The sequence below is a fragment of the Eptatretus burgeri genome, chromosome 14 (genome assembly GCF_056783735.1).
Source record: "Eptatretus burgeri isolate ZD-2024b chromosome 14, Ebu_testis_v1, whole genome shotgun sequence".
NCBI classification, from domain to species: domain Eukaryota; kingdom Metazoa; phylum Chordata; class Myxini; order Myxiniformes; family Myxinidae; genus Eptatretus; species Eptatretus burgeri.
In genome coordinates, this window is record NC_140974.1 from 27780598 (window position 1) to 27795597 (window position 15000).

The 15000-nt window shown below is 40.5% G+C and overlaps 1 protein-coding gene across 6 annotated transcripts in view; it reads right to left on the reverse strand.

The window, feature by feature from the left end:
* SCHIP1 (schwannomin interacting protein 1) overlaps positions 1-15000 on the reverse strand; it is a 196437-nt gene that overhangs the window by 1917 nt on the left and 179520 nt on the right. For all 6 annotated transcript variants that reach the window (XM_085854188.1, XM_085854192.1, XM_085854191.1 and 3 more), the window contains 3 exons: positions 8815-8913; positions 6590-6713; positions 914-1007 (listed from right to left, as the gene is read on the reverse strand). In XM_085854188.1, the coding sequence (XP_085710314.1) occupies positions 914-1007; positions 6590-6713; positions 8815-8913 (317 nt within the window). The remainder of the gene's footprint in view (positions 1-913; positions 1008-6589; positions 6714-8814; positions 8914-15000) is intronic.

The following is a 15000-nucleotide window of genomic DNA, read 5'->3' on the forward strand; positions in this document are numbered from 1 at the left end:
GACAAACAATCAGACAGGGGTGAAAACATAATCTCCGTCTACCTTTAGTGACGGAGGTAAAAACCTGAACAAATTTAATTAAGAGTGGACTGGTTTATAAATCATGGTACCATCATAACCAAATCAAAGTACTGTATCACTAACCGATCAGAACATTTTTAGATCACATAGGCCGATTGCATAGATCTCATAGCCTATGATAGTCTGAACAGGATGTTGTACAGGTTGCGCACTTGTCTTTGAGCTATCTTGTGTAGGTTTGATTTCTGATCCAATTCTAAACTGGTATTTCACAGGCCGGACATTGCTTCAAAGTGTCCCTTTCCTCCGATGGACGTTGAGCTCGGTTATCCTGTGTGCTGGTATTAGTCGGTGGACTGTATGTGAGTTATCGCAGCTGTACTTTAATGAACAAATTACAAATTCCTACCCAAATCAGCTCTAGTTCAACGTTCAGCCGAGCCAGCCGGTTGGTGAAAGATTTGGGATGAAAACTTTCCTGCCCAACCCCACAAGAAGTTGGAATATTTGGGGCGGTTAAGGAAGTAGTAGTAGTAGCTGTAGTAGTACCTGCAGTCATAGCCTATTATACCAGGAATTAGGATTTTGCTATTACTGAAGCCAGAAAGTATAATTACAATAAATTTGTAATGAGTCCTTTGAGGAAGCACAGCAAAGGCAGGTTTGTGATTTAAAATATTTTCCTACTGCCATGTTCAGGTAGCCTGAGCTTCGCCTGCATTGTACAAACAGGGCGATTGTTTCACTGAAGTTCTCATGACAGCAAGACAGAGATCCCAAGGAATGTGCAGGAAGAGACTATGTTCACTAGAGGGCAGCAGATTCATCGGCACCGACACCATCTCACAATGACAGCAATACAGTGTCCGGTGAGTATAAGCTAGCTAGTCACCTGGTGAGGTCTTCAATATCGACCAGCATCGCGTCCTGCTCCATATGCAGCTCGTCTCGCACAAGCAACAACTGCATGAGTTCCTCGTTCAGATCTATGGAGGAACGGGACGTCAGAGAGATTGGAGTGATGGTCCACAAAGACCCGGATCCGATTTTACAGAAAGTGATGGAATTGTCCACCATAAGTATATGCAATAGGTCATCATTGTGGATATTGGGGAAAATGGGTTTACACCCATCAAGCGTTGCTTTCCTGAAATTTTGCACTTAGGTGACAATAACAGCAGGTTTTATAGCCACAACATCTATATCTATATTAATATTTCGGCACGCCCCTTTTTTTGTTCCACCATCAGATTTTTGTTACTGCATGAAATGAAACAAGCTTTGACATATATAGTAATGATATTATTGTCTTCCTTAAGAGGCCCCTCAAAATTCGTTTTTATGATTATGGTAGTTATCTATATTAATATTTCAGCACGCCCCTTTCTTTGTTCCATCATCAGATTTTTGTTACTGCATGAAATGAAACAAGCTTTGACATGTATATTAATGATATTATTGTCTTCCTTAAGAGGCCCCTCAAAATTCGTTTTCATGATTATGGTAGTTATCTATATTAATATTTCGGCACACCCCTTTCTTTGTTCCATCATCAGATTTTTGTTACTGCATGAAATGAAACAAGCTTTGACATATATAGTAATGATATTATTGTCTTCCTTAAGAGGCCCCTCAAAATTCGTTTTCATGATTATGGTAGTTATCTATATTAATATTTCGGCACACCCCTTTCTTTGTTCCATCATCAGATTTTTGTTACTGCATGAAATGAAACAAGCTTTGACATATATAGTAATGATATTATTGTCTTCCTTAAGAGGCCCCTCAAAATTCGTTTTCATGATTATGGTAGTTAAACAGTTCAAAAACTCCATTTGCAAAATGGGAGGAATTATTGCACAAAAAAGAAATAAAAATGTTTCCCATTTTTGAGAGGACCACTAAGATGAGTTCGGCTCATACAATCACGCTCCATTTGGGGAGAAAACAGTTGAGTTCATACCTGACGAATTTGCACTTTCCATGTGCCTTAGTTTCTTCACAAAACCATGACTTTCTGACTAAGTACAAAGTATTTCTTTGCTTTTTTTATCCATGGTTGCCGTTTTGAAATTTTCATCGACCGATACCCGCTGCCCAGCCGGACCAACTGCCAACAAAGTATCGCCCGGTCAGTTACGGTTAAACCCAAAATCATGATCATCGTTTTAGTGTGGGGGTGAGTACTAACAGTGTACTTGGGTCTTTTCCGGGTGGGTGCGGGATTGAGCACGTGCACATAAAAATCTGGCAACCCAACTTGAATTGAACAACAATGGCTGCTTGATCCTTGAAATTTGAACCGACAGAAATAGCCTTGGAGCCTTCAGTGCTTCAGTGAGCCTTGAGTCTACCGCTCCGTAAAAGTACTTCTTCAACCGTCTCACAAGTAAGAGTTCGATCGTGATGGCAGATGCCAATAATAACAAGGAATATGAAGACTCCTCAAGTCACTCCTCTGATGAAAATTCTGTTGCAAGCATCTCCCCAAGTCCAAGCCCGAGCCTTGATCCTAACAGTGATATTGAACATCCTCATAAATCAATGGATAAAAATGATATAATATATTGTTTAAAATACATTCATGCTATCTGTCTTTTACCATGTGTTGCCAGTGACGCCCTTCGAAGACGGGCACCTTTACTAGTATATATATATATAAAGCTCGTACCTTTAATGAAACATGAGTGGATAACAGGGTGCAATAAAGGGGTGGAATGAGGAGAGTGGAATCTGTAGAGTGGAATGTGGGGAGTGGATGAAGGAGTGTAATGTGGAGAGTGGATAAAAGGGTGGAATGAGGAGAGTGGATGAAGAGGTGGAGTGAGGAGAGTAGAACAAGGGGAGTGGAATTAGGGGAATGGATAAATGGATTGAAGGAGTGGGATAAGGAAGTGGATAAATTGGTGCAATAAGTGTTTGGAAAAGTGAGATGAACTGTGCGCCGGTACCTTGGCTAAATTACACGTTGAGAGATTAAATGGGATGTCCAAATTCAACATAAAGGATGTAAATTCAAAGTGAGTTCAAATTCATTTTATGAATGGGATTATTACAGAGTTGATAAGTAAATGGATAAACTTGGTTAATGAACTCGCTCGATGTGGATTTTAAAGCTCAGGTTTGACTGTCTCCGAGCTGTCATGTCGATGTTCCCTTGTGTATCCTTGTATGTTCTCTGTAGCTGATGTAACAACATACTCTTCACAGAGCCTCGGTGCCATCAATGCAGCTTCCTGAGCAAGGGTTATACTGGGTCGTTTGCCATTGCCTTCCCAGCAGTAGTTAGGGCAGGAATTTGTAATTTGTTCATGATGCCGGCGATAGCTCGCCTACTTTTCGTGAGGACACCATGTGATCTTCAATATCCAACAACTAATTCCAGCAGATGCAGTGCCCATCTGAGGGATGGCAAGCACATTGATGAATGATCTTGCAGGTGAAACACCAGGATGACAGTTTATACCTGAGTCAGGATTCAAACCCAGGCGAGACAGGTCAGAGGTGGGTGTGCGTACCTCTGGGTCTCAGGTATCCTGTGATATGTTCGTCCAATTGCCGATATATCCAGGAGAGGGACCAGCCTGTGGAGATGATGGCGAAAACGTTGATGGCATAACATTCCAACTATCAGCATATTTGTGGGAACGAAGAATCTGAGCTGCTTGAGTGATTTTCCTTTGTGGCCCATGATTTGTGACATGGACCTGTGGAGGCTTCACAATCCTTGTGCCACAACGCAATTCCACGACGACTTTCCCTGGATCACAGGGTTGATGAAAGGCCTCTATGTCTACATATTCCATGAGTTACGTGTAGTAACCAATGCAACTAACACGTTTCCGCATTTCCATTTTGTTCCCTTCCATATTGCTCTCGCTTTTCCACGAGCCTCGATCATTTATGGTATACAAAAAGTAAAAAATTAAAAAGCTTCATGGAACTTTCCTGTGATGTGCTTCATATTAAGATTGGCAGGAGTGCACTCTTGAACTATCTAGTGTGGGAGATTGGCAGCATGATTCAGTGGTATTGCACACACTTTTGAGCTATTTAGTGTTGGAGATTGGCAGCAGGGTTTGGAGGTAATGCACTCATTGTTGAGTTGTTTCATGTGGGAGATTGGCAGCGTGATTTAGAGGTAATGCACTTACTGTTGAGCTATTTCGTGTGGGAGATTGGCAACATGGTTTGGAGGTAATGCACTCATTGTTGAGCTATTTCGTGTGGGAGATTGGCACCATGGTTTGGAGGTAATGCACTTACTGTTGAACTGTCTTGTGTGGGAGATTGGCAGCATGGTTTGGAGGTAATGCACTCATTGTTGAGTTGTTTCGTGTGGGAGATTGGCAGCGTGGTTTAGAGGTAATGCACTCATTGTTGAGTTGTTTCGTGTGGGAGATTGGCAACATGGTTTGGAGGTAATGCACTCATTGTTGAGCTATTTCGTGTGGGAGATTGGCAACATGGTTTGGAGGTAATGCACTCATTGTTGAGCTATTTCGTGTGGGAGATTGGCACCATGGTTTGGAGGTAATGCACTTACTGTTGAACTGTCTTGTGTGGGAGATTGGCAGCATGGTTTGGAGGTAATGCACTCATTGTTGAGTTGTTTCGTGTGGGAGATTGGCAGCATGGTTTAGAGGTAATGCACTCATTGTTGAACTATTTCGTGTGGGAGATTGGCACCATGGTTTAGAGGTAATGCACTCATTGTTGAGCAATTTCGTGTGGGAGATTGGCACCATGGTTTGGAGGTAATGCACTTACTGTTGAGCTATTTCGTGTGGGAGATTGGCAACATGGTTTGGAGGTAATGCACTCATTGTTGAGCTATTTCGTGTGGGAGATTGGCAACATGGTTTAGAGGCAGTGCACACACCGTTGAGCTATTTAGTGTTGGAGATTGGCAGCATGGTTTGGAGGTGGTGCACTCACTGTTGAGCAATTTAGTGTGGGAGATTGGCAGGGTGTTCAGAGGTAGTGTACTCAATGTTGAGCTATTTAGTGTGGGAGATTGGCAGGGTGTTCAGAGGTAGTGTACTCAATGTTGAGCTATTTAGTGTGGGAGATTGGCAGGGTGTTCAGAGGTAGTGTACTCAATGTTGAGCTATTTAGTGTGGGAGATTGGCAGGGTGTTCAGAGGTAGTGTACTCAATGTTGAGCAATTTAGTGTGGGAGATTGGCAGGGTGTTCAGAGGTAGTGTACTCAATGTTGAGCTATTTAGTGTGGGAGATTGGCAGGGTGTTCAGAGGTAGTGTACTCAATGTTGAGCTATTTAGTGTGGGAGATTGGCAGGGTGTTCAGAGGTAGTGTACTCAATGTTGAGCAATTTAGTGTGGGAGATTGGCAGGGTGTTCAGAGGTAGTGTACTCAATGTTGAGCTATTTAGTGTGGGAGATTGGCAGGGTTTTCAGAGGTAGTGTACTCAATGTTGAGCTATTTAGTGTGGGAGATTGGCAGCGTGTTCAGAGGTAGTGTACTCAATGTTGAGCTATTTAGTGTGTGAGATTGGCAGCGTGTTCAGAGGTAATGTACTAATCGCTGAACTGTCTGGTGTGGATTTCTTTCCTGCCTGAGCACTTGCATCCCATTTTATAGACTGTAAACTGTCACCCTCATGTGCAGGTAGGGATATGAACCCACATTGCCAAACAGGCAGAACATTGCATCATTGTGTACGCCGTCCTTTGAAAGAGATGTTACATCAGCTGTTCTGTCTGCTCGCATTCAATGGTAGATGATAAAAAACAGCGTTTCGAAAATAGCAGGTCAATGTGTGCCAGCATGACAAACAAATTCCAAATTCTGATCCCGATTGATAGCTGTTTGTGCAGCAACTCTCAATGGAGTATTGACCAGTCCAGGGTAAATTCTTAGTTATGAAAATGTTCATTACCTAGAAGCTAGTGACCCACAGATCTTACAAAAAAAATGGTTTGGGAACAATTATTATTATTATAATCGATGCTTTGACTCGCTTGAAGGATGGGAGAGAAGATCGAAGAGTGAGATCGACCTTTTGGGAAGAGTTGGGAGAAAAGGAGGAAAATGAACGGAAGTTTTCACAAAGCTTTTGGGTTGCTGAGAGTTGACTTGATCATTGGGTAGTGATCAGTTAAATTGATCAGTTAAACAGTATATCTAAAATATTAACAAACATTGTGAATTTTTCCAATGTAATACAGAACAAAGGCCGAGTTAATTAAAATATGAATTCACCATCTGATTCAAATAATTGTAAATGAGTGGAAAGTGATAAGGTAGCCAGCTCAATAAATATGGACATTTCATGCTAATTTTCTTCTGAAGGCTTCAGATTTGAATCTGCTGAACAATGAGCTTGATGGAAGGACAAAATGCTGTTCACAATGCTGCTGAGAGAGATGAAGAAGAATCTGAAGAAAGAGATGAAGAGGACGAAGAGGAAGAGGAAGGAGAAAAGGAAGAGGAAAAGGACCAGAAAGAGGAAGAAGAGGAATAAGAGGAGGAAGAATAAGGGGAATAAAAAGAGGAAGGAGAGGAGGAGGAAGAGAAAGAAGAAGAAATGATAAAACCCAAACTTACTTTCTATCTGTGAATGAAGATCGTTCACAATGACCTGGAGCTGACCAATGGTCATATCTTCAAGGTCTGCAGGCTTGAGACTGTGCTTCATGAGATTTTCACTGATGTGCTGCAGGTTGGGCAACTGTGGACAGTGGGAAGAGACGGCACAGGCAGAACAATCAGATCGCCATCATCGATAGGGACAACTGGAAATGTAGAGACACGGGACAGGATGAGAAAAATCAATTGGAAAATGGCGAATGCTTTGGCCCAACGAAGAATTATGTCTCCTCTTTCCTTGGCTTCTCTCTCCTTCGATTCAGATTTCTTGTATTTACGTCCCGTTATTCTTTTACACGAATAAAGTAATAAAAGAAGAAAATGTTATGAGCACAAAAGTAATGAGAGCACACAGCTATTTGGGTCAATTGTAAAAAAAAAACCTTAACATGGTGATAAAAATGTCACAGGCAAGAAGTGTCAGGAGAGTGCAAAACCATATACAGAAACACCTCCACCAACTCGAGCTGGTACAAGGGGCTCAATGTTGGGATAATGGCCAAATTAGACCCTGTTGACAGCGGTGGACTATTTTACGAACCTTTCCTGTGGGACACCCCCTGCAGGTGTAATGCCAGTCTTGCATGGTTATTTCTTGAGCGTCGAAGCAACAAATTCAGAAAAAGATTGTCGTGAAAAGCCATCCCATGGTTTCATCCCAAGTGGTGACCTTAATCTGATCTAAGACATGATATTACGGAATGATCTGTGCGGAGGTCTATTTGAGCCATGAGTTACTGCCACCCAAAAAAAAAAATAAATTCAAAAAAAAAAAAGGCTTTTGGGGAAAATGGGGTCGGGATCAAGTCAGAAAAGGGTTTAAAGTTCCGTGGATTCCTGAAATATATGGCTTATTGGGATAAAATGATGTCACGAGGAAGTATAGGACAGGATGACTTCAAGATAGAATCTCATACAAAGCACCATCAGGTACAACATGAACAGCACAATTTGATGGAACCTCGTGGCAGCTACCCGAATCGTAGAACAAACAACCACGAGATTATCGTGTAACCTTGAGCGTTGCTGTGTAGATTATAACTCTCATTTGGCAAAGCAATGGTGGATTTGGGGGTAAATACTGATCGATGTGGTGCTCGAGTCAAAGAGGAATAGGCAAATGGAGTGTGTAATGTGCCTTTGCCAATGCAACAATAATGCTACGGAATGGCACAATTTAGAAAAGCCTTTCATCAAAAACTTTAGGAAAGGTTAAAAACTGCCACATTTAAAAATGGCATTTGTCCCATTAGTGTGGTAATTGGTGCAATGAATTAGCAATTTATTGGTATTGCAGGCTGCAATTGGGGAACATTTAGCTGCATAACATAGACCGTGTAATTCATGGCCCAGCAGCTACAGCCGAGTAACAAAGCCACAGGGGGCGACTGGAGGCAGGCCTATCATGGCCGGACACCGTGTTTCACCAAGAAGGGGATCAAATGCTTCCTCTGTACCCACAGGGCAGAATTTAATAGAGGCCCACTATTCAACTTGCACAAGCTTTACAATGGGCCCAGACCAAATTGCGGCCCCAATAAGGAAGTTCCAGGAACTGGAACAAAGACCCGTCGCATATTTATGGTTCTTGAGAAGTACCATTTAAATCCAGCATGTTGTGGAATCATGTGGTACAAGGAATAGCAATTTGCACACCTGGGCCCGTTGAACAGTAATAGCAGCACTCGGTGCCATACACCCCCTTGGGATTTTTTGACACTCACCATGCCAACAAAGCCTTCAAGCAGCACTTAATGAACATCCATTTTCAGAAATTAGTTTTGAATTGGGAATTAAAAAAAAATAATTTTCTGGGGAGCCAATGGGCTACAACTTAATTATTTGCATGTTCTCTTATGTGAGAAATATGTTGTCTTCTCGGCTAACGTTTGTGTATTTTTGCTTCGGTGCCGTATCTCTGTTGCCCTCTCACAATGCTCATCTTCCTTGTACGTCTTATTCTCTAAACACGAGGTTGGTGACCTATGTTTATTAACCACCTCTCCTCTAGTCTTGCCCCCTCTGCACTCTCAATTGTCCAAACATTTTCAGCTCATTCAGGACATTCTTCCAGTAGCCCTTCCGAAATTAAACTCCCAAAATCAAGGTGTACTATACATACCCTGGAGAGGCCCTGCATTGATCATTGCTGTGTTGTTCTATCATTGTGAGAAAGAACTCACCAGGTCTGCAACTGGAGATTTTTTACGGTTCTGTCGTTCCACCTCCACTTGCATCCGTGCCATTGGTCGGGCCATGGCCAAAGCCAACCGGGCTTCTGCCTGAAAGAGATTTAAGCAAAAGCAAGGCCGGCGGGGTTTAAGATGCAGATATAGGGGAAGGCCAAAGTATAATGATTAGCAAACAATCTTCAGGATGCTAAAGGAAGTTGTATAATTGATTGGTAAAGGAATTAAGATTTACTATGGGATAGAATTAGAATGAGAAGACATGTCGATTAATGAATCCATGGTGCAGATTGATGTGCGTTTGGATTCTTAAATGACCAACAGTCGTGAAAAACCTCCGAATGTAGTTATATAAATATTGTGACCAATAGGACCTTAATTTCTGAAGGCTACAGACCGGATGCCGATATCAATATATTTCACGATTGCATTAAGGTGCCATTGTAATTCCATATGACCTTATCTCCTTAGGTAGAGCAGAAGGCGAACAATACACAGTCAGCAACCAGATGGTGAAACACTATTATCACCATTATCTTCATAGTGATGTATTTTGTGACTAAGAGAGCAAACAAGCAAAGTGTTGGTATTCAGAAGGGGGTGGTGGAGACGTCATGGTTAGGGTTAGTGTATTGGGGTTGGGGGACTGAATTGATAAAAGGACAATTCCATAAAGGAAAGGGAGGACAAGGTGCAAGGGTAACAGAGAGAGAAACACGAGTATGTTCAGGAAGGGAAGTAAGGGCCATGTGTGAGGGATACGAGAAGATAATTCTGTCAAATTTTAGAACATAATAAATAATATCCTCCATATAGAAATGGTCGTTGTGTTTGTGTAACAGAGCTTGCTGAATTTCAAGGTCTCTTAATGGCTTGCACGACGTCAAGATGGATGTCAATCCTTAAAAGGGCGACTCGAGATGTGTTGTGCCTGTCATAGCTGTGAACGATGCCAACATCAAAGGTGTGGAGGACGTTATTCTTTCAACAGATGTGTCACCCACCACAAGGGAAATGGTTGCTTTTCATGTTCAGTATTAATAGCTGTGTGTAAACAATGTTGTTACAAAAGGTCTCCAACTAATTGATGCTGAAGCTGTATTTTGTCACACAAAGATACTGAATGTCTCCAACTAATTGATACTGAACCTTAACAATGATATGCCAATGAATTATGTGGCTCAGCATTACAACCACGACCTTATCCTTCACAACTTACACTTTTCAATGAAGCACAGATACAGAACTAGAAGGGTACTCAGTCGAGCGCACACCTTGGCCACATAATGCCTGATCCGCGATAACATATCGAGCCCATTACATTTTTGAAATAGCATGCTATATATCGTTTTTGTCCCTATCTCTCAATGGTGAAGAATCACTTTAAAATATAAATAATTCTTGTATCCAGATCCAGATACAGACCTTCACTAAAATCGAATAAATTCGTTGGGGTCAACCACCCAACCTGTCCACCAAGTTTCATTCGAATCCATCCACAACTTTTTGAGATATCGTGATATATATCAGTTTAGTTTAGCGCTATCTCGCAAATGGTGAAGAATCACTTAAATAATTCTCGGATCCTGATCCGGATTTGCATCTGGTACCTAATATGTGGATACCTGCTCGTCCAACATCTCATTCCAAAATCATGGGCATTAATATGGAGTCACCCCTCCCCACCCACCCCCTTTACTGCCATAACAGCCTCCACTCTTCTGGGAAGGCATTTCATGAGATATTGGAACATTGCTGCAGGGATTTGCTTCCCTTCAGTCACAAGAACATTAGCGAGGTCGGGCTAAGCGAGATCCTACAAGTGCTGTTATTGTGAAGTGGAAACGTTTAGGAGCAACAACAGCTCAGCTGCGAATTGGTCGGCCATACAAGCTCACAGAACGAGACAGCTGAGTGCTGAAGCGTGTAGCGCAGGAAAATTGTCTGTCGTCGGTTGAAACACTCACTCCCAACTTCCAAACTGACTCTGAAATCAATGTCAGCCCAATCACTGTTCGTTGAGAGCTTCATGAAATGGGTTTCCATGGCCGAGTAGCTGCACACAAGCCGAAGATCACCAAGCGTCAGCTGGAGTGGTGTAAAGCTCACTGCCATTGGACTCTAGAACAGTGGAAACGCGTTCTCTGGAGTGATGAATCACACTTCACCATCTGGCAGTCTGACGGACGAATCTGGGTCTGGCATATACCAGGAGAATGCTACCTGCTCGAATGCATAGTGCCAACTGTAAAGTTTTGTCGAGGAGGAATAATGGTCTGGGGCTGTTTTTCATGGTTCGGGCTTGACCCCTTAGTTCCAGTGATGGGAAATCTTAACACTACAGCATACAGTGACATTCTTGACGATTCTGTGCTTCCAACTTTGTGGCAACAGTTTGTGGAAGGCCTTTTCCTGTTTCAGCATGAAAATACCCCCGTGCACAAATTGAGGTCCATACAGAAATGGTTTGGCGAGATCAATATGGAAGAACTTGACTGGCCTGCACAGAGCACTGACCTCAACTCCATCGGACACCTTTCGGATGAATTGGAACGCCGACTGCAAGCCAGACCTAATCGCCCAACATCAGTGCCCGACCTTGCTAATGATCTTGTGGCTGAAGGGAAGCAAATCCCCGCAGCAATGTTCCAATATCTCGTGGAATGCTTTCCCAGCAGAGTGGAGGCTGTTATGGCAGTAAAATGGGGGGGGGGGAGGCAACTCCGTATTAATGCCCATGATTTTGGAATGACATGTTGGACGAGCAGGTATCCACATATTATTGGCCATGTCGTGTATGTATTTGCTTTCTTCTCCAAAACTACACACACAATTGCAATGGAACTTGACGACAAGCTTCATTACCCATGTTGTGCCAAAGTTTGTTCGTGACATGAGAAAAATCTGGCTCTATGGGGGTGTAAGTGGGTGCCCCCCAAAATATCTATTTGCTTTCTTCTCCAAAACTACACACACAATTTCTATGAAACTTGGCCGAAAAGCTTCATCATTCAAGATGTACCAAAGTTTGTTCATGGCATTTTAAAAAAATCCATTAGTATTTACTTTCTTCTCCATTACATATTTTGTGGGTCATCCATGTCCACCAGTGGTTCCCTGGTTTTCTTATCCAGCCGCGACCAGGTGAGCGCCCAGGAATATTGCCCCTATGTTTTTATTCTTTCTCGCTTTCTTGTTTGTCCAGGCGATATCTCAGCCATCCTTTGAGATCGGAAGCTGAAATTTGGGGACAAATGTGTAGATGTGCTTTGGCAATAACGGTGCATTTTATTTTTTGATTAATCATGTAATTGATTAATTACTTAATTATTATCGATTTATTAATTCCTTATTTATTTCCTTTCTCATCTGGGCAATATCTCAGGCACCTTTTGAGCTAGGAAAGCTAATAATTGGACACGAAAGTGAACAAGATTTGGCTATAAAGGATATTTTGATTTGTTGATTAATCAATTGATCGATTAATTATTCATTTTTCGATGAATTACTTCATTTTCAAAAAGTTACAGATTTGGATGAAGCAGTGGTGGTTCTGTTATACTATTACCCAATTGGTTATGAAATTAATTATTTTACTATACCATTTATTTATTTTAAATTTTGCAATTAATTAAATAATCAATTAATTATTGTACACTGCTCCCATTCCGTCTCCATGTGCTGCATGGCGAGTAAGTGTCATTTGTGCACATTCACCTCAGAAGTATAATTGTACAAACAAACTAAGTGTCATTTGTACAAATAAATTAAGGGATCATTTGTACAAATAAACTAAAAAATCATTTGTGCAAATAAACTAAGGGATCATTTGTACAAATAAACTAAGGGATCATTTGTACAAATAAACTAAGGGATCATTTGTACAAATAAACTAAGGGATCATTTGTACAAATAAACTAAGTGTCATTTGTACTAATAAACTAAGGGATCATTTGTACAAATAAACTAAGGAATCATTTGTACAAATAAACTAAAAAATCATTTGTGCAAATAAACTAAGGGATCATTTGTACAAATAAACTAAGGGATCATTTGTACAAATAAACTAAGGGATCATTTGTACAAATAAACTAAGTGTCATTTGTACTAATAAACTAAGGGATCATTTGTACAAATAAACTAAGGGATTATTTGTACAAATAAACTAAGGGATCATTTGTACAAATAAACTAAGGGATCATTTGTACTAATAAACTAAGTGTTATTTGTACTAATAAACTAAGGGATCATTTGTACAAATAAACTAAGGGATTATTTGTTCAAATAAACTAAGGGATCATTTGTACAAATAAACTAAGGGATCATTTGTACTAATAAACTAAGGGATCATTTGTACAAATAAACTAAGGGATCATTTGTACTAATAAACTAAGGGATCATTTGTACTAATAAACTAAGTGTTATTTGTACTAATAAACTAAGGGATCATTTGTACAAATAAACTAAGGGATCATTTGTACTAATAAACTAAGTGTTATTTGTACTAATAAACTAAGGGATCATTTGTACAAATAAACTAAGGGATTATTTGTTCAAATAAACTAAGGGATCATTTGTACAAATAAACTAAGGGATCATTTGTGCACATAAACAAAGTATCATTAAGCACTCCAGCAATGTTGTGCGCTGAAGGGTATTTTATTTTATTTATTTAGCATGGGACGTTGAACTTTGAATGTACCTCTACTTGTTAATAACTCCTTTCACAACGTGAGGCACACAGGTTTGCCGAGGCAGTTTCATTTGACCAAAGAGTACAGTCCTGGATGGGTCGCCACACCGACACAGGGTGTGTGAATCATACTACATATAATTTGAGGTGTATGTGTATGTGTGTGTATATATAAATATACAGATATATATATATATATATATATATATATATATATATATATATATCCATTTTTCTGCACTATATTTGTATACTAGTAGTGATGCCCGGCGTTGCTCGGGTTAGCAATAAAGCCTGGCGTTGCCCGGGCTTTCTTGCAAATTTCCTGAATAGCTGTTAGCGGTTAGCAGTTAGGGGTTAGCAGTTAGGGGTTAGCGGTTAGGGTTAGCGGTTAGGGTTTAGGGTTAGGGTTTAGGGTTAGCGGTTAGGGTTAGCGGTTAGGGTTAGGGTTAGCGGTTAGGGTTAGCTGTTAGGGTTAGGGTTAGGGTTAGCTGTTAGGGTTAGGGTTAGGGTAGCTAACCCTAACCCTAACACTAACCCAAACCCTAACAGCTTAGTGTAGCGGAGGTAAACAGCACCCGGGGCAAAGTGGAAATTTGCGTCCCCCGTAGGCCTTAAACTTGAGTGGATTTGAATGGTAAATCCCATAAGGGATATCGATTTATCGATTTTTTCGAATATCGGAAGTGTTATGGAAAATATTTTTATAGCCAATGACCTATGTTGGAGCAAAAGCCATAATCGTACCAAATTTGAATGGAATCCGTTGGAGTTTGTGAAAATGCATCAAAACGAATTTTGAGGGGCCTCTTAAGGAAGACAATAATATCATTAGTATTTGTGCCAAATCTTGTTTCATTTCATGCAGTAACAAAAATCTGATGGTGGAACAAAGAAAGGGGTGTGCCAAAATATTAATATAGATATCTCCATTATTTATGTATATGTTCATACACATATACATATATGTATGTATATATCTATATATATATATATATATATATATATATATATCTACATATATATATATATATATATATATATATATATATATATATATATATATATATATGTTTTTAAATATTTTGTTGAATGGTTTGCATTAGCAGGAACAATTGTCTGGGTGGCAGATGGATGGTTGTTCTTTGCGGATTATGCAGTTTTACCGTGTGAGACATAATCCACGATGATGCTCAGGAAGTGTGTCTGGTGTATAAATGACGAATGTGGTCTTCATTGGTTAGATATTTTTCAGTATGCCGTTCTGATGAGGGCAAACAAGCCCCAAAATCGGGATAGGCGGTTCTGTTTGATGGTTAACTGATGTCAACCATGTAATCTTTGTCTGACAGTCACCACGTCAAGGCCTCATGATTGGAGGTGATGCTTTGGTGTCGGGTGATGTTCAATGGACATTGGGTGAGTGCTCATCACACTCTACATGTTTTTGAAAATTTTTAAAAAAATATATGTATATATTATTGTGG